Source organism: Apodemus sylvaticus, chromosome 1 (genome assembly GCF_947179515.1).
Source record: "Apodemus sylvaticus chromosome 1, mApoSyl1.1, whole genome shotgun sequence".
NCBI lineage: Eukaryota > Metazoa > Chordata > Mammalia > Rodentia > Muridae > Apodemus > Apodemus sylvaticus.
In genome coordinates this window covers 162,386,534-162,411,251 of record NC_067472.1, presented here as the reverse complement: position 1 = coordinate 162,411,251, position 24,718 = coordinate 162,386,534, and the positions used below count along the sequence as shown (strand labels likewise).

The window sequence follows — 24,718 nt, the reverse complement described above, 5'->3', positions numbered from 1 at the left end:
GGAGGGCATGGAATCTTTAGGGGGTGGAGCCTTGCTAGAAGAATTACATCAGAGTTGGGGAAAGCTTTGAGGGTTTGTACACCTTGCTCAGCTTCCTGCTCTTTCTGCTTTCTGTGTGCTGTTAAATATGTGGTCAGCCAGCTTCTTAGGTCTGCTTCCTTGCTATGATGGACTCTGTCCCTCTGAAACTGTAAGCCAGGATAAACTCTTCCTTAATTTGTTTTGGTATTTTATTATAGCAACAGGAAAGTAAATGATGCAGGTAGTAAGGGGACCAGTGAGGGGGAGATGCGAGAGGATAATGGGTGTTGAATATAAAGGAAGTAAAAATGATAGATGTATGATAATGTCTTAATGAACCTATTGTTTTTAAAGCAATTGCGATCATTTTTATTTATAGTATTACATTTCAAAGAGTTTTCTTTTTTTCCTTTTAAACCTAGTGTTTTATATGTGTCTCTCAAATGTTCTTTACTGGAGTATCTTTTGCCTGGGTGTGAGAAGACTGGAGACATTGCTCTAACACAAGCCAGAAGCCACACTGTATGGTAATGGAAAGTGCGTTGTGTTTCCTATAATCTGACCTTGGTTTTTGTAAATAGAAATGGGAGATATTATCCACTTGCCCTCCTTTCATTAATGTGTTTTCTTCTTTCTTTCCTCAGTGTTCTGAGCAAAGGATAGCCCATCATCATGTTAGCCCCTTGCCCTCGACCTCTGATTTTCTGTTGAACTAATAAGTGTGAGTGAGGCCTTACAAACAAGCAGCAGGACCAAGGGTAGGCTCTGTTTGCTAAGGCTGAGGCGTTGTCTTCCTGCATCTGTTCTGCAGGATATTCCCCTTGCAGTCCTCTGGACTTCCTACATGTGTTGTCATATTATTGACCGCTTTTGCCTTGTCTACAATTTTATACATGTTCGTCTGTTTGTTTATCTTCAAAACTCTTTCCAGTCTGCCCTTATTTTTTGACAAGACCTCAACAGAGAAAATTGCTCAAATTCCTATTTTTATAAGTCATGTGAGTTCATGAGTCATAACATATCATCATCTAGATAATGATAAATACTTCTTTCTTTCTTTCTTTCTCTCTCTCTTTCTTTCTTTCTTTCTTTCTTTCTTTCTTTCTTTCTCTCTTTCTTTCTTTCTTCCTTCCTTCCTTCCTTCCTTTCGATCTTTCTTTCTTTCTTTCTTTCTTTCTTTCTTTCTTTCTTTCTTTCTTTCTTTCTTTCTTTCTTTCTTTCTTTCTTTCTTCCTTCCTTCCTTCCTTCCTTCCTTCCTTCCTTCCTTCCTCTTTTCTTCCTTTCTTCTTTCTTTTCTTCTTTCCTTTCCTTTTCCTCCTTCTGTTTTCTCCCTTAAATTAAGAAGGAAATGAGCTGTGTTACTTTGAATTAGAAGATAGATTTCATGTAGATACTTGACACTTTTTGTGTGCTTTCATTTTGTCCAATGGTTTTTGTATGCTGATGTATGAGCACCTGCCAGGAAGGAGTTTTTGCTTCTGGTTCAATAACTTTTAAGTGTCTGCTGTTCCCATTTTCAAGTCTCCAAAAGCTTTTATGTGGATTTTTTAGGCACATTTTTTTCATTATTTCTTAGCCTTCTTTTTTTCTGGATGGCTGAAAGTTCTAGACATATAATGCAAAATGTCGTAAGAGATTTGTGTGTGTGTGTGTGTGTGTGTGTATACTAAGCAAAAAGAAATTGAAAAGTGCATACATATATAAACTCACTTTAATTCCCCTTTCACAATGATAGATGAAACTAATTTTTCTAATTAGTGCTTACAAAGTAGCAAACATAGTGAGAAATTGCCACAAAATCTGCTGTATTTAATTACTTCCAGACTGAATCTGGGTTATGAGACTGGGCTGCTTGGCTAATAGCATTAATGTCAAGGAATGTTCTCACAAGAGATTCCTGGTATTTCAAAATAAACTGGTTGAAACCAACAAGTGATTAAGATAAAATTTGCTATATTACAGATACATTTTCCTGGAGGGTAACATTTTTATAGCATTGTTTCTTTGTTAATTATTAACATTTTTGTTTGTTTGTTTGTTTTTCCAAGACAGGGTTTCTCACTTGGAACTCTCTTGGTAGACCAGGCTGGCCTTGAACTCAGAATTCTGCCTGTCTCTGCCTCCCAAGCACTGGGATTAAAGGTGTGTGCCACCACCGCATGGCCAATTATCAACATTTAAGTATGAGGGATGCCCTAAAAAAGTAAAATAGGTATTCAAAATAAAAACGGAAAATAATTCTGATGATGCTGCTGAAATTATCCAGTCACATTTAAAGGAGATTGTCCATGTGAAGGGAGAGAAAAGTGTTTGAGGAAAAATGATTGTATAGCTTAGTTTTTTCTTTCATTTTATGCTTTTGAAGAGCATAATGAATGTGGCCATTTTTAAAGTCCCCACGACAGTATCTAACAAACCTACACATGTTCCTGCTGCTTTTTACTGCAGAATACAGGGCATTTCCGTCCCTTGCTTAGTGGGTACAGTTTTGTTATTGTGTTTTTTTTTTAATAAAATTTCAGATTGTAGGTGTGTGAATGCTTTGCCCACATGTGTGTCTGCTCACCATGTTTATGCCTGTGTCATGGAAGCCAGAAGAGGGTGCTTGATCTTCTAGAATGAAGTGCCATATGGTTGTTAGGAGCTGAACCTGAGTCCTCTCCAAGAGCACAGTGGTTTTAGTCACTGAGACATCTCTAGTCCCAGCATTTGTTTCATTGTTGCTGTTCTGAGAGCAGAAGACCTTCACTAGTAAGCGGCATGCAAATCAGGATGCTGGCTGTACCTCTATCCACTTGCAGGCTTTCCCTCCTCCATCTTTAGTTCTGACCAGTAGAAAATGCTTTGAAATCAGAACAAGATGTTACTGAGGGCAATGCAGGTTAGAAAATAGAAATAAATTAGTAATAATACCAATAAAGGCAGTTTTACGATATAATGGCAAATAATTGGAACTATTAGAGATTCTAATCTGAGTAATAGTAAAGACTACAATCAATGATAATTCCAAGAAAAAAAATCACATTTCATGATGTAATTTATTAATCAGATTCAAAAGAAAAGTCTATTACTTTCTTCAGACCAAATGATATTTTTAATTTGATCTTGGTTGCAGACCTTATGAAGTAGTCATGAAATATATCATGTTGGGGTCACCATAATATGAGGAACTGTACTAAAGGGTTGCAGCATGAGGAAGGTTGAGAACTACTTGTCTAAATCATATTTTCAAGTAAAATTATTTTGAGTGCTAATCATTCAGTTTGTAGATATCTTATTATTAAGAACACAACCAAAGTATTTAGTGGTTATCTATCACTCAGTCTTCTGGCATCCATGCCTCTTCAGGATTGGAGGTGGTTATAAACACTGCTCCTTGGACTCCATCTCCCTCCAATAACCAGAGCCAAAGGAAGGATTATGCCCATGGATTGTTTGACCTTTTCTGTAAGTTTTTCCTGGTCAGAAGTTTTCTATGAATATCTTTTTCTGTGAGCTTTTGTGACTCCCCACTGATAGTTCTCGATGGTGTTTGGCTGACTTCTGGAGGCAGATAAACTGCCTTTGTGCCTATGCTGGTTTGACTGAGTCCTGTCCACCCTGAGCTCTCAGCCCCAGGTGCAGTTTACACCGACCTGGGTCTTCTTTTCAAATATATTCACTCATTTCCTCAGGAGATTTTATTATCATACTTAAAACACTTGGATATAAATTTATTGTAACATTATGTATATGTATCTCAGATGATAAAGGAGTTTTTGTCCTCTTCTCCTCTTTAAAAAAAAGAAAAGAAAAGAAAAAAAGAAAGCCAAGATGGAGTGAAGAAAGGGAGATGGGAAAAGGTAGAGAGGAAGGGACAGAGGAGGAAGGAAGGAGAGAAAAGGGGGTTAAGTAGACAGGTACTTTTATTCAAACAAGTTGCTTTAAATCGCTTCATATTGTGTTGTGGGGAAACAAATACTTTTAAACCAATCAAACGCAGGCATGAGTTGAATCCTGCTATGCATTTGTTTATAAAGGCAAAGATAACCCAGGGTTGCCTCAAGCTCCTGATTCTCATGGCTCTACCATCCAAGTATTAGGAGTCTAGGAGTGTGTCACTATGCCATACCCTGCTTAACCTGCTTAGTTGATGTGTGATACCACCTAATCTCTTAAAAGCCATTTTCCCCAATGACACTGTGAACTCCTGGCCAGCAGGAGGAAGAAAAGCAGAGAGAGCCGGGGAAGGAGGGCTGCTGTCTCAGTTTGGCAATATCTTGACTACAGGGGTTGCTCATGGTGATACTCTGTACAGAAGTGGAGGCAGTTAGCCATCACATATTTTATGTGACCCTCAGGACATGCCCATCAGAAAATCATAGATACATTTTAACAAAGAATCTAGATCTCTTTTTCTCTTTCCAAATTTGGTCTTCTATTCATGATGTCAAAGGCAATGGCCATTATGACTAGTGTGGCGTTACTACTCACACTCTTACTTCCTGATAGCCAGGCATTATGGTTGGCCCAGTCCTTCAGGCCAATGGTCACTATGGCTGCAGCAGGAAGACAAAGGCTTCTTCAGCAAGGCTTTCCCAACCCTCCCACTTTCCTGTGCAGTTCTCTTACTTTGGCTTTGGAGTGCTACTCATTTCAGTATTCTGTCTAGTCTGTTTGGTGCAACAGATACCAAATTATTTTAAAAGTCTACTACAAATATTTTGTGAAAATAAGCAATGAGGAGGGTTTACCACAGAGTTCCGATAATAAAAATGTCAAGAAGTTTTTTCATGATTTGATAAAGTAATCATTTTTCTCATTTTCAGTGGCTCCATACCAAAAGAAAACTGGTTCAATGTCTTCATGAATGAGAGTTTCAGGAAACATGAAAAAAAATCTTATATTGTCATTTGTTCTATCCATAAAGCTACAGAGTTAATAACTCTTGTTTTCCACTGAGAGGCTTAGATGCCAGCCATTGATTATGACTCTTCCATTCTGCAACAGCATTCACCTTGATTCAGAAACCCAGAGGCTTTGTGATTCACACATTCATCTAGCCAACTATTTAACAAGCATACATTGGTACCATGATAAAGACATGAAACCACACAATCTCATGCCTATTTGCTCTTGTAGTTTTGGTTGTGAGCTTTGGCCTGGAATGCGTGAGCTATCTTTCTAGCCCTCATCCCTGCTTTCTCAAACTCACAGTTTGAAGATTAGGTAGATAGAAAAGTATACATCGATGCTGTGTGGAAAATCCGAAATCAAAGAAAACATTAAGTTCTGAGAGACCGCAGGAAACAACTGCTCCTCCCAGAGCTCAAAGATCCTAAGAAAGTTGAGGATGAAGATGCTTCTAGACAAGTAGACATTTTCAACAGGAAAGCAAAGCATGAAATATCTTCCTTACTAACATCAGTGAAGATCAGGCACTGTGAAGATGTGAGACATTTAGGATTTTGTGACAGTTTTTCATGTTGTGTGTACATATGATTGACATATATACAATATGGCCTAAATTTTATAATGAAGTTATCTGTTCATTGATACTTTTCCTCAATTTTGATTGATTTCCTCTTGAGTTCAATTTCCTTATGATTTTTTGTTTTTTGACTGTGGCTTATGAAACAAATTTACCCATTCTCCATGAGTATTGTTTTTCAATGGACTAACATAAATGAGACCAGGGTAATGTCAAGGAGAAAAATCCCAGAGTACGGTAACTGAGAGGTAGGTGGTAGGTGGCTATGTGCGTCCATGCATACTTTTGGATCTGTTCCATAATTTATTTCTTCTGATTTTGAGTGAAAAGATTGAAAGTCGTAATGGTAGCTATCTTTCCACACAGTTCATTGTAGTCATATGGCTAAGATCAAATGTAGTCATATTACATTACTTATGATTACACCTTGGATCCAAATCAATTTGTTTTTAGATAAAGTGAAAGGTAACATAAGTTAACTTCATTTAAAAGTCTGGCACACCAGCTAGAATCTGTTTTAGTGAATTCTGTTTGTATTTTACCAGATGAATGATTCTGATCATAGAATGAAACCATCACCTGTAATATGTTAAAAATAAGTTTTCTACTCTGAGTTTCAATTTGCAAAATTTGAGACAATGCATAAAAGTATAACCAAAGAGTGTTGCAATTCCTGTTTTACTGATATCTGTGATATTCATTTATTCAGTGATTATACATGCAGCGCCCATTCCATGCCTCATAATGTTCAGAGTGCGGGGAATTCAGTGGCATAAAGGACATGCAAGGTATGGCTATCAAAATAGTTAATATGAAAATTTTTATTAAAGTGAACTTTTCAGAATTAGGATTACATATTTTTTCAAAATAGATGAGAAACAGATTGCACAAATGTATAGTAAAGGAAAATTACTCACACAATAAGGGAACGTTCTGAGACAAACAACTTGTTTTATAGAAGACTTTAGTATTTTCCCACAGGTTTCAGACATTTTTCAGAATTATACAGTAGGAAACAAGTGTGCTTATGCGGCATATGCAGAATCAGAACAACCCTTGAATTTTCACATGGAATTGTGCTCTCTCTCTCTCTCTCTCTCTCTCTCTCTCTCTCTCCCTCTGTGTGTGTGTGTGTGTGTGTGAGCTACTATAATATCAAAAAGAGAGAACAAATACTGGCACAGCTCTTTTGCTCTTTGGCTCCTCAATGGAGTATGTGATGCCCACCCCTACTGGTGATCAGGAAATTCTTTGCCTATTTATTCAAATGCTCACATCTTCTAGAAGCAGCATCCTTACAGGCACACCCAGAAATAGTTTTATCATTTGCCCCTCATAGCCATTCATCAATTGACATATGAAGTTAGCCATAACATACTGTGAAAATGAAATTGTTCTTAGTCTCACAGTAACATTGTTTCTTACTGAGCTGCTAACAACAGAATTCCCAATGTCATTTATAAGGACTGTTGTTCCATTAATTGCCACTGGGTTTTTAGCCCAATTGTAGGATGTCTGTATTGATTCCCATTGGACCTGTGTCTGTGTGTGTGTATGTGTATATATACATATATTTGTATGGTTGTGAACATCAGACTCACGGACTGATTCGTACTAAACACTTCTTTACTGGTAATTAATTTTCTCTCCTACAATATTGTGCATGTCCTGAGACTAGAGAGAACTAGTTTACTAACTACTGAGACATCTCTCCAGCCATCAAGAAATAGGAAGGTTTCTTAATGACCTTTTGGGATATTTATCACTTGCTTTCATCTTTAGTTTAATGCATGTCTTCTAATCTCCATTCCTTTTGTTCCCCTCCAGAATAAGTTGATAGGTATTATTTCCATTGAAAGGGGTATGGGTGGGCGACAGAAAAGAGGAAGGTAGCATGCAGATGGGGGGGACAACAGGCATATAATTGGTTAACCACTCAAGAGAATGGATAGTTCATGTTAGGGATGATGTGAAGAGTTTAGTAACTCAGGAAACACCCATTGATACAGATACTTTCCTGTTTCCATGATAATATAAAAACAAAAACTGTAGTGGAGAATTCTTTAAACCTGGCTTGGTTGTTTTCACTGTGGGAAAATATCAAGGTCATAATTAGATATTTTTAATCTCCTTAAGAGAGAGAATTGCTTCATTCCCCTTCCACCCAGGTAGGTGACAGTACCATCCCTGCACTCCGACTTCCTATGGTAAAGAATTTGGGTTGAATAGAAGGTAATCTTTGGAAACATTTCAAGTGAGTAATTGGAATATATAAAGGAATACACCGATTTTGAGAAACACAGACATCCAAGCAAATCAAGTAAAACTACTGTTTGACATTTGGTCTAGTTTTATTTCTGACACTGTGATAAAATCCTGATGAAAAGCAGCTTAGGGGAGGAAAAAGTTTATCTGACGTATAAATATAGTTTACAGTCTATCATTGAAGGGAAGTTAAGACAGTAATTCTAGTAGCTGTTCACATGACATCTGCAGACAAGAGGAAAGTGAAACAAATACATGTATAGATCCTTGCTTGCATGTAGCTCAGTTTCTCAACTCTTACACAGTTCAGGACCTTTTTAGGGAATGGTGATGTCCACATAGGCTGAGTCTTCCCACATTGATAAATCAAAACACTTCCCCCAGAGACATGCCCACAGGCCAGCCTGATATAGCCAATTTCTTATTGAAGCTCTCTTCTCATATGGTCCTAGATTTTTGTAAGATGACAGGACTGTTGTTTCTTTGAGAAAATTATTAAGATTGAAAACATTTATCCAGATTAACTAAAAGATGGAGACAGAATATCCAAATTAGCAAAATCAGAAATGAACATGGGGTACATAACAACAGACACTGAGAATAATAAAGACATATTTTAAAAAGCTGTACTCTAACAAATTAGAAAAATCTAAAAGAAATGGATAATTTTCTAAAGAGATATCCACTTAACAAAGTTAAATAAAGATCATACAAGTAATTTAAAAGTCTGTTTAAATTATAGAAGCAGCAATTAGAAATCTCCTCCCCAAGCCAGGGCCAGATAATTTTAGTGCAGAATTCTATACAACTTTCAAAGAACTGTTAATGCTAGTACTCCTCAAATGATTCCCCCAAATAGAAAGAAACAGAAGGGCAGAAGGGACTTCGCCCAATTCATTTTTTGAGGCCTTAGTTGCCCTGATACCTAAACAGTATAAAGACCCGACAAAGCAAATTACAAACCAATTTCCTCATGAACATGGATACAAAAATACTCAATGAAACACTTGTAAAAGATATCCAAGGACACATCAAAATGATCAAATAAACTTTGTCCTAAAGCTATAGGGATAGTTCAGTATACATAAATCAATATATATTACCCACCATGTAAACAAACTGCAAGATAGAAAACATATGAATGTCTCATTAGATGCAGAAAAGGCCTATGATAAAATCAGATAATCCCTGGAGAGATTAGAGATACAAGAGACATACTCAACATAATAAAGAGAGTTTATAGCAAGCTTATAGCCAATATCAACATAAATGGAGAGAAACTCAAAGCAATTTCATTAAAAGCAGGAACAAGGCAAAGTTGTCCACTCTCTTCATACTTTTTCAATATGGTACTTGAAGTTTTAGTAAGAGCAACTAAGACCACTGAAGTTTACCAAGTGCTAAAAATTGGAAAGGAAGATGTCAAAGTATCTTTATTTGCAGATGATGTGATAGTATACAAAAGTGGCCCTTAAAGAGTCTATCAGGAAACTCCTGCAGCTGATAAAACACTTCCAGTGAAGTAACTATATGAAAAATTAACTCACAGAAATCAGTAGCCTTCTGATACACAAAGACAAACGGATTGAGAAAGAAATCAGGGGACTAACCCTTTTTACTATAGCCTCAAATAATATAAAATATCTTGGGAAAACTAGCCAAGCAAGTAAAATACTTGTATGATAAAACTTGAAGAAAGAAATTGGAGAAGATAACAGAAGATGGAAAGATCTCCCATGCTCATGGATTGGGAGGATTAACATAGTAAAAATGGCCATCCTAGCAATGCAGTCTACAGATTCATTGAAATCCCCACCAAAATTTCAACAAATTTCTTCATAGATTTTTAGTGGAAAAATTTCAATTTCATATGGAAACAAAATACCCAGGATAGTTAAAACAATCGCAAATAATAAAGGAACTGTTTAATATATCAACATCCCCAGTTGTAAATTGTACTATATAGCTATAGCAATAAAACCAGCATGGTATTGGCATTAAAACAGTCACTTTGACCAGTGGAATTGAATTGAAGACCCAGACATAAATCTACACACCTATGGATACCTGATTTTATATGAAGAAGCTAGGAATACACAATGGAATGAAAAGATAACATCTTCAACAAGTGGTTCTGGGTAAACCAATGGCTACATGTAGAAGAATCCAAATGGATCCATACTTAACACCTTTCACAAACCTCAACTCCAAATGGACCAAAGCCTTAACATCGATTAATATACACTGAATCTGACAGAATAGAAAGTGGGGAGTAATCTTAAACTCAATGGCACAGGAGAAGGCTTTCTGGATGGAAGACTATTAGCACAGGCACTGAGATCAACAATTAATAAATGGCTCATGAAACTGGAAAGCTGTAAGGCAAAGGACACTATCATTCGAATAATGAGGCAGTCTACAATGGGGAAAGATTTTTACCAACAACATGTCTGATAAACACCTAATATACAAAATATTTAATGAACTAAAAAAACTAGATATCGACGCAATAAATAATCAGCTAAAAAATGGGCTATATTTCTAAACAGAATTCTCAATAGAGGAATCTTGAGAAACAAAGAAATGTTCAACATCCTCATTCACCAGGAAAATGCAAAACTCCTTTGATATTTTATCTTCCATCCATTAGAATGGCTAAGGTTCATAAAACAGGTGACATATGCTGGTGAGATTGTGGATCAAGGGAGCACTCATTCATTGCTGATGGGTGTGCCAGCTTGCACAGCCACTTTGGAAATCATTGTCACAGTTCCCCAGGAAGATGGAAATTGATCTACCTCAATTCCAGCTATACCCCTTTTGGGCATATACTTAAAGGATGCTCATACTGTCTGGATACAACTTGCTCAACCATACTCATTGCTTTTCTATTCATAATAGCCTGAAACTGGAAACAATCTAGATTTCCCCCAATAGAAGAATGGATAAGGGACATGTGTTATATTTACAAAATAGAGTATTACTCAAGCCATTAAAAAATGAGATCATGAGATTCACTTGTATGGTGGTTTGAAAGTGCTTGGCCCATGGGAAGTGGCACTATTAGAAAGTGTGGCCTTGTTGGAGTAGGTTTGTCGCTGTGGGGGTGAGCTTTGAGGCTCAGTTCTGATAAGAGCCTGCTCGTTACTGCCCTTGGATCAACGTAGCTCTTCAGGTACTATGTCTACCCGCATGTTGCTGTTTCCCACCATGATGATAATAGACGGAACCTCTGAAACTATAAGGCAACCCCAATAAAATGTTTCCCTTTATAAGATTACCTTGGTTATCTTGTCCCTTCATAGCAATGTAAACCCTTGCTAAAACAACTAGTAACTTGGTGGGACTAGAAAAAATTATCCCGAGGAAGGTAGTCCAAACTCAGAAGAACAAATATAGCATATATTCCCTTATGTGTGAATGTTAGTTGTTAAGTCAGTGATAACATGGGAATAATCAATGGAACAGAGTTTGGGTGTACAATAAGGGACTCAGGGCAGTGGGGCAGATACAACTCTCTAGGAAATGGAAATAGATATGGATGGATAGGGTGGGAGACTAGGAAGATTAAATGCAGAGGTGGAGGGAAGAGAAAGAAGAGGAAACGGGTATGGGAAGAGAAAGCTAAAATTAAGGGCCATTTGAGGGGTAGTTTGGAAATCCAGTAAGAGATGTCCTAAAATATATACATATGAAGTTATCTAAATGAAATTCCCAAATACTGGAAGAAACAGAGCCCCAATTTGCCATCTCTTTTCACCAAACAAAGTTTCAATACTGAGATTGGATTACATCTATTTGAGCTGTTGGCTAAAAGGACCCTATGGGAACCCTTAAACAACCCATATTGTTGACAAGATGATAGCAGGCTCTCCACAAGTTGATGGTAGGGCTCCACCACTCAAGACGACACCTGCACAACTCACTGAACATGGCAAAGTTGAGCTGGCGTCATGTCAGCTTTTCTTTTTTAAAAACTATTCTTTTAACATATTTTCTTCTCTTCTTGTAACATACAGGTCTTTTGTGTATATATTATGGTTTTCAGTTTACTATTTATATATAATTCTTGAGTGTGAATGACTGGGTCTCTGATTTTTATACTGCCTTCTTGGGCTTTCTGGTTATTTTGTCCTATTCTGTTGTGATGATTTATATTATATTATATCATATCATATTCCCTTAGGAGCCTATTTTAGAATGAGAGTCAGGAAGGGGTACGTTTAAATGGGAGGGTAGAGGGGGAAGAACTACAAGGAGCAGAGGGAGGGGAGACTGTAATGTATATATATATTGTCAGAGCAAAAAATCATCTATCTTCCACAAAAGGGAAACAACAACCACCTCTAGCCACTGAAATTCCTCTTTGGAGCCCCTCTGCTATATTATTTACATCACCAAAAGAATATTTAGCTCAGCTGTAAAGAATGTAAGAAAGAAAATGTAAGTTCCCTGTTCCTTCTGTTATTTTTATATTAGATCTACCTGGAAGGGCAGAGACCGCCATGCTGTATAATTTAAAGCTTAAAAACTGGGAAGGATGGACCATGGGGAGGCGGGGAGTGTGTGTGAGTAGGCTACTTCAGTGCCCTTGAAAGCCTCCTTTTATTTCTTCAGCATTTATCCTCAAGTCAGCAAAAGCATCTCAACTCACTATTTATAACTGAAGTAATGAATAATGAGACTTATTTTTATCTAAGGGAAGATAGAATATAAGTTTCAAAGTCCAAGGTGGTAAACTCTTTGAACTCCCGTGATATCTTCTGAAAACATATATTTTAAGGGTCATTGGATGATGATGTTTTGATGCTACAAAATTTCCAAGGATATAAAGTTTTATGTAAAGTGCACAGGTTCAGAAATTCAAAATGCCTTGTGGAGGAGAGTTCTATGAAAACTAAACCCAGGTCAAACAGAAATGATGTTCCTCATGATTATGCATGCCACCTCACCAAGTTTTGTCTGTTCATTCCTTCCTGCCTCCCTCCCTCCCTTCCCCCTCTCTCCCTTCCCCCTCCCTCCCTCACTTCCTTTCTCCTTTCCTTTTCCCTCCCTCCCTGCTTCCTTCCTTCCTTCCTTCCGTCCCTCCCTCCTTCCCTCCCCTCTCTCCTTCCCTCCCCTCCCTCCCTCCCTCCTTCTCCCCTTCCCTCCTTCCCTTTTCTTTATGGATGTCAGTTTTAGATACTGTCTATTTTCAATTTGAGGAATGATCCTTTTCTCCTTTGGGTATGCTAAGGAGACTGTGGAGCCAGCAGTTGCAATAGGAAATATAACAGAAATGAAAAGCGTCACTAGCCTAAGTCTTTCCATTGTCTTTCTCTTTTTGTACTGTACTGCATGCAAATAACTGGTGCCACTTCTGAATATTTTAGAGCAAAAAACCCTTCCAGATGGAAGCAATAGTAAATGTGGAATGCACTTTCAGTGGCAGGTAACGTGGTTGGCCTTGCTTTGCTGATGTAGATTTACAGCTATATTTTGTTGGTTTTGTTGTTTTCTGGTAAGAGAGGTGAGCATGACTCATTCTATTTGAGCCTAGTATCTAGGGATCAGATAGTAGAGTACCTGTGTGCTGCAGTCAAGCAGGCTAAATGCAAGACGTCCACAACGAGGTCCCTTGAAGCAGACTCTGTGGGAAGTTGAAACCCAACACTCAGCTAGAGGCTCCTGCCCTTCAGAGGTGAACCAGACAGTCCAACATCTGTCCACTCCTTGCAAAGCTTTTCATCTTAAATTTCCTATCCTAACACACAGCAGTTGGGGTGAATTGTCTGTTATGTTCAACACAACACTGAACTATGGCTGAGAGAAGGAAGGACACAATCACATTTCCTTTCTAAAGTAAAAACAGCCCTGGGTGCAGACCCTTCTAAAATATGATATTTAAACAGAATTTTAAGACATCGCATTCTTCTATTTGTAATGAACACTGGCCCATGTCACTAGAAAGCTCATGCCACTGAGTGTGCAAATTCACAGGTCAGGAAAGAATAACTTTCCAACACCCAATTTTAACATTGTGTTAAAGTCATTGACTGTTAAAATCCCCCGAAGTTAAATATGATATCCTCCCAGCTCCCCACCCCTTCTGTCTTAGTGTTTGGGGGACAGGCAAGGGGCTGGAACTTGGCCCCAACTCGGAATTGCTGCCAAGAGCTTGTAATACAATCTCTCCCATTTGAAGGGTAAATCAGTGTCAACCGCGTTTGCTGTCCAGCAGGGGAAAAAAAAGTAAGCTTTTTACTTCCGCTCGGTCCGTGTGGACTGATGAAATGTAGGAAATCTGTTTCTGGCAAGAGGGATTAAAATCATTTTCCCAAACAGCACCAAGAGGAGCCATCACAGAAGTATGAAGAGGGGCGGTGCGGCCACAGCTGCCGCCACCGTGCTGCTGGGCTGCGGGAAGCTGGGGCCACAGGACCCGCGTCTGGAGGAGCCTCAGGGGTACAGCCCAGAGCGCGGGTGCTGCTGAGCTGAGTGGCTGGGAGCAGCTGGCGGGGTGAGCAAGCACGCAGCCAGGAGGGGAGCCCAGCTACTACTGCAGGCAGGAGCGGGGAGGGACCTGGAAGCAACACCCGCGGCGGCAGCAGCAGCAGCACCAAGGGTGAGCCTTGCTCACTGCAGTGGGACCTCCTGGTACCCAAGAAACAGCTTCCACCCCTCCATCCCTATTGTTGAGCAGCACCAGAAGCCCTCTGGGACCGCTCAGCCAACCAGGGGCGGAAGTGAGGAAGCCTCATTAGCAATAGGACGGAAATGTACACATGCGTGATGCTTGAGAGCCTGTAGCACTGTGCATGCTCTGCGGTTATGGGGGGACGGGGGAGGGGACACGGGGTGCTTGGCGGTTTTATTCACACTTCTTGAGCATTTGACTTAATGGGGGCAGATGAATGAGAGGTTGTGATGCAATTTGGGGTGACTTTTGGTGAAAGAATTGGGTAGAGGTGAACCTTCTTCTGTGTGTAAACAAACGTTAAATTTGTCTATAATTTTGTATTTTGATGTGGTGTTTTAGTTTAGCCCAGCCTGAGATGATTGGAGTCTGAAACTGTTTAGGAAGCAAAGGAGCCAACTTATTATTTTTTTGCATTAATTACCCTGGAAAATTATATCAACTCTTAAGTATTGACTTGGTTCAGACATCCCGAGTGAGTTCTAGTGTAGGATTAGGATGGGAGCAAACTCAGCGCTAGCCATTCTGTTTTCTGCATTCTAATACACATAGAGGTGGGGTGTTTTTTATCTACCAATTACTATTTTAAACTGCAGTCTTTGTTTTTTTCCATTTTATTGACCTTCATATTTATTTTTATCGACTCTCGACCTATCACCCCAAACCTCTCTAACAAAGCTTGATGATTTATTTGTTCATAGGAGATTTTCTGTAGAGGAAATAAGATCCTGTGTTCAGAGGGACACTCATTTGGCCTCGTGGTGTTAAATAAAGGCTCAGACAGGTTGGGAGCATCCGCCAGGCACAGGAAGTCCTCCTTTCCTTCCCACCTGTCCCAAGAGACTCTGAGAGGCAGGGCTGAGAACAAACCCTGTGCTCATTGCTGCTTTTCCCAACCAACTTCTTAGTTTTGTGCTCGTAACTACAGCTTGCATCTGATTTGCCTAGCTTGTCTTTGGCATCTATCAATGAGCCCTTCTTCAAGGAATGCCCTGCTCTAGCTGTGGAGACTGTGGTGGTCGTCCTTTCCAACATGGGTGTTCAGGTTCTGACTGCCTAAGAGAAGGTAAGCCGGAGGAACTGAGACTGGGCCGCGGTGCCTTGGCCGCGGTGCCTTGACCGTGTGCGGAGGGCTGCCTGAGAAGTTTCTGGCCAGGAGAGATAGCTTGGATTTCATATCTGTGCCACTGAGCTTTATGCAGATATCATCTTATCCATAAGCATCCTACTTTGTGCAATGGGCTGTGCTTTGCTGAGAAATAAATCTACATAGCAGAATTCGCCAGAGTCAAAGGACTCATGGTTGGCCCCTCTCCTCGTGTTTTATAGTGTGGCACCAAGCTTGGTAGCAAGCACTAGATAAACTCTGAGTTTGAACATGTGGCAGAATTTCAGGGCTTAATTTAGTCTGCAGGAGCCTGCCTTTCAGAGCTATGTTTCAGAAGCAGAGGCCTGTGCCGGTTCACAGAGACCTGTGAAGAAGACCTGAGCTGGTCAAAGGATCTGGAGCGCTAACAAGTTTCTAGGAGGTTCTGATTGATATTTCTGTAGAAATTGTAGCATTATTTTGTGGTTTTGTGACTTTAATATTGTATCCCAAAGAAGAGCCAACTTACTTAATTTTTCTTGACCTCTCACAGACGTTTTCAATCAGTGTTGTTAGACTAGAGGAGCGCACAGTAGGGAGAGCAGAAGCATCTTTTCCAAGGTGGGCTATGGTGCTTGGGAACTTCGTATAGTAGATGTTTTCAGGGCAAGTCACCTGAGATGCTTCTATTCTCTTTATGTGAAATGCATACCACACACACATATACATATTTATAATATTGTACACAAATATATTTATGTATTACATATATATCTGAAGAAAATATAGAATTCTGATAGCTCATTGCTATATTTGAGTTATAATATAATTTTTGTGTTATAAACAATATTCAAATCTCATGAACTAAGGATTTGCCAAATTGAGTTACATAAATTTATGATGTGAGCCATAACAGTTTCCACATATCAACTTTAGATGGTTTTCTACTCAAATTGTGTCTCAGCTTAATCTGGCAGAGGTCTAAAATTCTGTGCTTCGATGTCTGGAAGAATAGTTAAGTAGGATTTTTAGAACAATGACTTACAAGAAATCTCAACTGCCAGAAATATTTTGTCTTGAGAAAGAATTGTGTGTGTGTGTGTGTGTGTGTGTGTGTGTGTGGTTGTGCGTGTGATTGTTTTATCCAAGATAAGTCACTATCTGGCTATCAGTAAGAAAGATACCTAAAATATCTACACAATGGAGTACTATTCAGCCATTAGAAACAATGAATTCATGAAATTCTTAGGCAAATGGATGGAGCTAGAGAACATCATACTAAGTGAGGTAACCCAGACTCAAAAGGTGAATCATGGTATGCACTCACTAATAAGTGGTTATTAACCTAGAAAACTGGAATACCCAAAACATAATCCACACATCAAATGAGATACAAGAAGAAAGCAGGAGTGGTCCCTGGTTCTGGAAAGACTCAGTGAAACAGTATTTGGCAAAACCAGAACGGGGAACTGGGAAGGGGTGGGAGGGAGGACAGGGGAAGAGAAGGGGGCTTACGGGACTTTCGGGGAGTGGGGGGGGGGGCTAGAAAAGGGGAAATCATTTGAAATGTAAATAAATTATATCAAATAAAAAAAAATAAAAGGTATAGTTATATATGTAATAGAAAAAAAAAAAAAAAAAAAAAAAAAAAAGAAAGATACCTAAAGAGTTAGCAACAGAGACTGGGAACAAGGAAGGTATAGAGGTTTAATGACTGTTTGAATACCCCATTACTTTGGGCAAAATATCTTCCTATGCCACCAGTCTCTTAGTAGTATTTGAGAATTTCACTTTTCGACTTTTCCAAGGGCTTTTGAGTCTAGTCTCCAGTTACATAACTAAAGCTGTATGTTATTTTACCTTATACTTTTTCAATTTATTTTGATTTGGTCCCAGACAGAGGTTATAGCTCCATTACAATATCTGAGACTGCTTTTATGTTTAATTTGTGGACTTTATTTTCTGATTAGGCTCTTGAATTGAGAGGTTTCACATTTATAACTTGGAACAGAGGTACAGACATGTGATCCTAGCACCTGGGAGACTGAAGCAAGAACACTTTAGATTTTAGGCCAAGATGGGCTACATAGTGAGTGTCCATAGACTGGGCTACAGAGTCAAGCCAAATTAAAATATGAACCAATAACAACAACAACAACAACAACAACAACAACAACAGTGTTCTAATGAGAGAAAGCAAAGCAGTAGATGTGAACAGGAGGGGAAGTAGGAAGTAACTGGAAAGAAGAGAAGGCGGGGATATGTAATCAGGATTTATTATATGACAGATAAATCTGTTTTTAATAAAAGGAAAAATGGGAGCAGCAAGGATTTTGCATTCAGAACTTTGGTTTAAGATATACATCTTCCAGAGATGTTACTCGTTGGCTAAAATAAGTCACATGACAATAAAGTCCTCAGTGAGTCTAGTTCAAAATGACATTTCTCTGGCTTGATTTTGGAAGAGTTTTTGGATTAATACATTCATTTTGCTTTTAATTTTAAATTTATTTTTAATTAAATTTAATTAATTTTAAATTTTAAATTTTAATTTTAAAAGATAGGGTTAATGGCCAGGTTAATCTTTGCTTCTGCATTGTTTGGAACCTTTAACACTTAAAGGTTAATGATTAGAAGTGAGGTCAACCTTGTAGAAGAGAGCTAAAATTGCCTGTAAAGGTAGGACACTGGGCTGCACATCTTTTGAGCTTTACTGCTTTTCGTGGGTTTTTCATATTTTACACACACACACACACACACACACACACACGAAATGAGAGGAGTGGACGGTGAAAGGGAGACAGAAGTTTGGGTAGTTGCTATAGGCACCTGTGTGTCTCAGTGGGTGCAGAATATTATCATACTAATAGCTTATGGTTCTTAACTGACATCAAAGTACAATATTCTTTGATAGCATCTTTAACTCCATATAAATTACTCATTTTGCTGCATATAATTAAAATTATACACTTAAGCTTGGGTGCAGATCTCAGCATGCAGAGAATGTTGGAGCTGTAATGATGGGCAGTGTTCATTCATACTCTATTGACATCTCCTTCTCTTCTCTCGTTTCATATTAATGATTGATAGTTAGGAAAATACTATTTTGTTACAGAATTTCTTTCCAAAAGAAGTCACTGGATGATTTGTTTTGGCACGTTTTCTGCTGGTGATTATTTAGATTGCATGTAGAATGCCTTGAACTTGAAATATTTGCCAAGTAGCATTATAAATGTTGAATCTTCACAATCATCTTGGAAAGCTCAGGTCCACAGTTCACAACACAGAACTCAGATTCCAAGAAAGTCCCATGACATGTACAATGTCTAATGGCTAGGCCACCGAGCCATTATTTCACCTTAGGATGCTGGGTTTCATCTACTGTTGGATCCATTTATTAGCGTTTCTAGTGGAATCTCTCAGAAGATCAGAGTGGTATGATTATAGTTGTGCTTCTGGGTTTTTTTTTGTTACAATTCATTTTCTGTATAACATGTGGAATAGATATATGAAAATATGTTTTCTCTCATAAGAGAAACTATTTGACAATAATCAAAGCACACCTCTAGGAGGATGGAAGAATTCTTTTCTCCCATCAGAGCAAAATCTATGTTTTCAGCTGCATTCTGGAGTAATGGGCAAGACAGTCTTTAAACATGATGTTTAACTTTCAGGCTCATTAACTTTTTTTCCTCCTTCCTCTGGGTTTGTCCAAATCTCATCACATCCATAATTGCAATTCCAGAGTTGCCTTTCCTATGGAAAGACAGGGAAAGCACACAATCTTTGAAGGATTTTGTGTACGTTTCTGCCTGTTTTTCCCTTTAAGGTTTATTTTTATTCATTACAAGTCTTGAAGTTCAGTTACCAACGTTTAGACCCAGAAAGCTTGAAAAAGCTTCAATTTAGTGAATTCATACATGTGTTTGAGGTCTTGCTCTTTTCATTTGGTTGACTTTAATATTTAGCAGTTATTGATTGATCATTTAAAATGTTTGGATTATATACATTTGATTGAAAATGTCTTTCTTATTTAGATATGAAAACTTTTTCTCTTTATCCTGACACTCCTCTGTTCAGTACCTTATTGATCATTTATAACCTGTTTTTAAATTTACTACTAACATGATTTGTAGCCTTGGAAACTTTAAAAGTGCTCCAAAGAACTGGTATGATATTTTCCTTGGTTTTTCTTTATGATCTAACTCAGTTCATCTATACACATACAACATTATTACAAATTATATAAGGATCAAATTATATATTCTTCTTTTTATTTAACTAATATGAACTTTTAAAAAAATTAAAAGTTGAACTAGGTTGTGTTTACTAAGAAATTCATATCTTTATTTTTCATTTTTATCATTAATTATACAACTAATTTATTTAATTATATAATTGTCATGTATTCAATATACTTTGATCATCTTAATTTTCTTTTTTCTTTTTTTTTCTTTTTTGATGTTTTGTATTTTGTTTTTTTTTTTTTGAGACAAGGTTTCTTTGTATAGCCCTGGCTGTCCTGGAACTCACTCTGTAGACCAGGCTGGCCTCGAACTCAGAAATCTGCCTCCCAGAAAGCTGGGATTACAGGCGTGCACCACCACCGCCCGGCTCATCTTAATTTTCTATCATCACATCTTGTTTTCCCCTCCCTGTTGTTCTTTTTCTGCACCTCCAAGCTCCATTCTCTTCTTTTTCTCCCTTCTTTCCTTCTTCCTTCCCTCACCTCTCCCTCTGTGTTCTTCCTCCCTCTTTCCCTCTATCCCTTCCTCCCCTTTCTTCCTTTTCTCTTTCCCACTTTACAGTTCGGTCATTTCAGTGAGTCTGCTTCATTATGTATTGCATTCCTCAGACTCTATATTTTATCCTTCTAGCTGGGTCCATTTCTGTTTACTATCTGAGTTTAGCCAACTCTAAGACATAAGTGTAGAGAGTTTAAGAAAACCTACTGAGTCATGCCCGGTGTAGTTATGATTTGAAGTATGGAAAAATAATTGGAAAGAAATTGGAAAATATGGAAAGAAATTAGGTTGCCTATCTTTCTTCTTTTTAGACAGGACTTAGAGAAGTCCTATCTATGAAAATACCTTTGTCTTTGTATCTCTCTGTATTTAACATAGTTTAGTTATTTAATCTTTCTAGTATTTGAATTACCAACTAGGCCTCTGGGAAAGTCTGACCCCCCTTTTACTGATCGTCTCTACTAAAATTGTGGATATGTACAAAGTTTTAAAATAAAATTAGCTTAGTTATCCTTACTGATTTTAGTTAATTCATCTGTCCATATTGGGAGATAGTTTGGGTTACATTTCTGGTGAAACACAAGAGAGATTGCATGAGAAATAAAGGTGCTACTGTCAAGGAAAATAACAACTTCACTGTTGAGATTGTTGAGGGGAAGGATTGTTGTCTCTCTGCCTCGCTGGAACTGTTACATGCTATTAGGCTCACTGTAAGTGATCCCCTGATGGACTCTGTGCTGGACAATGAGCTTCAGAACCTGAGGCGTCTTCTTGCCTTTGTAGAGTGACACGGGGCTCTGAAGCATCAATGGGAGTCACAGGGCACACAAAAGGGTGAGGGTAGAGTTACTGTGAGACCATATCTCACTTTCAGGGAAGTAGTGGGAGAGATTGTGTCTCGAGCAGGAAGACATTTTAGAGGTAACTCTTTTAAGATTTCAATTTAAATGCATGACTCATGTGGTTAGATGTATGATTGATTACATATGTGTTGGCAGGCTCACTATCTTGTAGGATGCTGATTAACTATAGACAGAGGTATGGTTATGCTGGAATGAACATAATTTTAAAAGAATTGGCACTGAAAATATTTCAGGTGTTCTTTGGTTTTGATATTTAATCATAAACATTTAGGGAAACCCTGAGCAATGCTGTTATTAACTGGGAGAGAATAAACAACAGCAACATTGTAATTCTTATATTGACCATCTTGTAGCCTATGGTAAGTTGTAGTAAACAAGGGTCACCCTCCTAGTGCTTCACTTCAGATACTTAGAGAATGTCCAAAGAGGGAGTTGATCGCATCAGGAATGAAGCTGTAACTTCCAGTTGTATGTTATTATGTAAGCTATGGACTTGTGACCTCTCCCAACAGTCTGTTCTAAGATTGTGGAGATAACTATATTTCGCTTTAAAAATAGAAATGGATTCTTTATTCAAAAGAAAACTTTTAAAAGAAATTAACCTAAATAAGTTAGAATTTGAGAATAACAACAAAGGTGTACCGATCAGAGTTTGAAAGAGTAAAACCCCAAAGACAGTCACTTTGATGTTTAGATGAAATGTCCAGGGTGCTATAGGCATCTAATGAGTTGCCTGTTGAAAATAGTCTTGTGATTTTTGTCACTTGTGTGGACTTCTTTTGGTTATTTTATGCACAAACTGATTTGTAGCCAGAATAGATCATATGGTGAAATAGACTCTAAATGAAATTATTGAACTGTTGTGAACATAGGTGAAATCATTTTAGATCAGATAAAAGACTGCTTCAGTATATTTATTTTACTTATATAGCATCAGGTTCTACTGATCAGGTCCTAATTCAGAGAGGGGCTGGAGATATAGCTCAATAGGTAGAGTGTTTGCCTAGCATGCAAAAGGCGCTGGGACTGTTTTCCAGAGTTCCATATGCCAGTATGGTGGGCCTCACCTGTAATTCCAGAGTTTAGGAGGTGGGACAGAAGAATCAGAAGGACAAGGCCACCATTAGCTTTTTGGGACTCTCCTGGGTTACTTGTGACTCTGTCGTGAAAAAAAAAATTAGACAAAGGTCAACTTAAGTATTTAAATACTTAAATATATTTATATACCTTAAAATATTTACATAAATACTTTATGATTTAAATAGAGAGTTATGCCATACATCCAATGAAGTGATCAGGTCGTAAAATAATTTTATTTATTTTTATTGTGCTGTGTATTAACCCGGGATATTCTCTGCCACTCCTATTTTAGATATAAAATATTGATTTTATACTTATTACAAGCAAAACTTAATATTTATAACTAAAATAAGGAAGATTCAGAGCAAGAGAAACCAGACCAGAGGCCACCAGAGGCAGTGGTTGTAAGAACACTGGTTTCCACTGCTGCATTCTGTCAGACTGTGTCCTTACGGAAAGAGTTCTTGAGGTTTAAAGAACAAGATCTTAGCTAAGTCTATTGTGATGCCGTGGAGTCAGATTGCTTACACCACCCTTCCCTCCTAATTTTGGTCTTTTGTCACTTTGAGAGTGGTAGTGGAGACTGTGAATACCCCTCTTTTTCTACCCAGTACTTTGTATTTTAATTGAATTTCCTTGAATGAGTTTGGCCATCACTAATGAATTGCATGTTGTGCTTAATCCTTTAGGTAACAGTTTTACCAACAATCCCCAAGGGTTTACTAGAAATCGTGGGCATAGTGTCAGTGCTTGTGTTCAACACTCAAATCCTGTGGAAATCTCTGGCTTAAAAAACATCAGACACTAAAATCTCTATTTAACTGCATTTTATTGTCTTTCTTCCCCTTTCCAAATACATGGTTTTACATGAGCTAAGCATTTATTGTTTGATTTTCTCTATGACCTTTGATTGTTTCTGTTACCAAACTGCTCACTAAAAGTTAGACAGCCAGACAAATAAAGCAAATAATGTCTCCTGGGTTTAATAATTAATAACCTGAGCTGACATCACAAATGCCCCTAAGGCTCATTACAATGTCGTGGCGGTAGAAGTTTTTAAATTTTAACTTGTATAGAAAGCTATTGCTCTTTTGTCTCCACTCTAGGTGTTAGGAGTGGGTAAATGATGTGCACTGCCCTGAGCCCCAAGGTTCGCAGCGGACCTGGCCTGTCTGATATGCATCAGTACAGCCAGTGGCTGGCCAGCAGACACGAAGCTAATTTGCTGCCGATGAAAGAAGACTTGGCCTTGTGGTTAACCAATCTATTAGGTAAGGTTATAAGATATCACTTTGTGAGCAAAGATAACAGTGTCTTGTGTATTTTACCTCCTCTCAGAGTGTCCTTCTCCCAAGCATGTGACCATACCTGGGAAAGAAAAACCTTCTTTATTAGGATCTTTCATCTGGGAAATCAAAGCCTGTGGAAATTTAAATGAATTTCCCAGTGCCTCTTACATTAGCTGTGTTTCATATCCCTGCATCCTGCACTGGAATATGTAAACCTGCTGTCAAGTTGCTTATACTGTTCCTGCTCTGGTCTGATTTATTTCTGACTCACGGGTTTGCAGCTGACCACCTTAACCTGTGCTTTGGTTCAAGCTGCAAGCTCTGTGAAATCTGCTTCTAAAACTGTCTTTCTTGCCCTACTTTTACATCACACCTTCCAAAGCTGCCGAGTGCAGTAACTCAGGGAGAATACCTATGCTTTGTCCAAGTGGACTGAGTAGAATAATTTAGCTTTGAACTAAATTCTGTTTGTTGATTTTGTTTTTTAATATACATTTTTGGAAAAGCATCATTGTTGAGAAAAATGATGCTGCATGCTAATGGTGTCTATTTTGTCTGATGATTTTCAAGGGTCAAAGTGCAGCAATGAAGGGTGTAGATTTATACAATTAAAGACTCATCATGTATTCAGTCATAGCATCCCAAGTACCATATTTTCCCAGATGAGAAGAGTGAGCCACAACGTTAGGACTTTATGGTTTTCAGGGTGTAGGGACAAGCAGAGCTTAGGTCGTGCTTTGTGCATGGCCAAGAATATGCACCTACCCTAGTCTATTCCTGAAGCAGCCCTATAAGCTGCAGGCCTCACTTTCTAGCTAGGAAGATGGGGCTTATATGCTGCATCCCTCTGGCTGAAATCTAGCAGAGCCTAAGAACCCATTTACGTCTTGCTTGCCTCTTGCAGAGTTTTTCTCTGCTTCTTGGCTTTTATACATATATACTATACTTAAAAGTTTTTGTCTGTGGGGAGGTACTTACTTTTTTCTTCATCATAAACATCCCATTTTGACTAACTTCATGGCTTAACCAAAACTACTAAGTGTCAGTGTAGAAAATATACCCTTCAAAAAGGTTTCAGGACCCCTTTCCCCCAAGCAAGGGGACTGTCCCAACAAGAAGGAACAGACTTGTACCTGGTAGTAATTCACTATTCATCAAACAGGCAATTGTTGCCTCCCTTGCTTCTGTCCTTCCAGGGCTAACTAATGACTGTTATTACTAT

General features: G+C 38.3%; 1 protein-coding gene across 2 annotated transcripts in view; it reads left to right on the top strand.

Annotated features, from left to right (window-relative positions):
- Gas2 (growth arrest specific 2) overlaps positions 1-24,718 on the top strand; it is a 125,789-nt gene that overhangs the window by 4,698 nt on the left and 96,373 nt on the right. For both annotated transcript variants that reach the window (XM_052161825.1, XM_052161835.1), the window contains 2 exons: positions 444-558; positions 23,314-23,478. In XM_052161825.1, coding sequence (XP_052017785.1) covers positions 23,331-23,478 — 148 coding nt within the window. In that variant the 5' untranslated portion in view covers positions 444-558; positions 23,314-23,330. The remainder of the gene's footprint in view (positions 1-443; positions 559-23,313; positions 23,479-24,718) is intronic.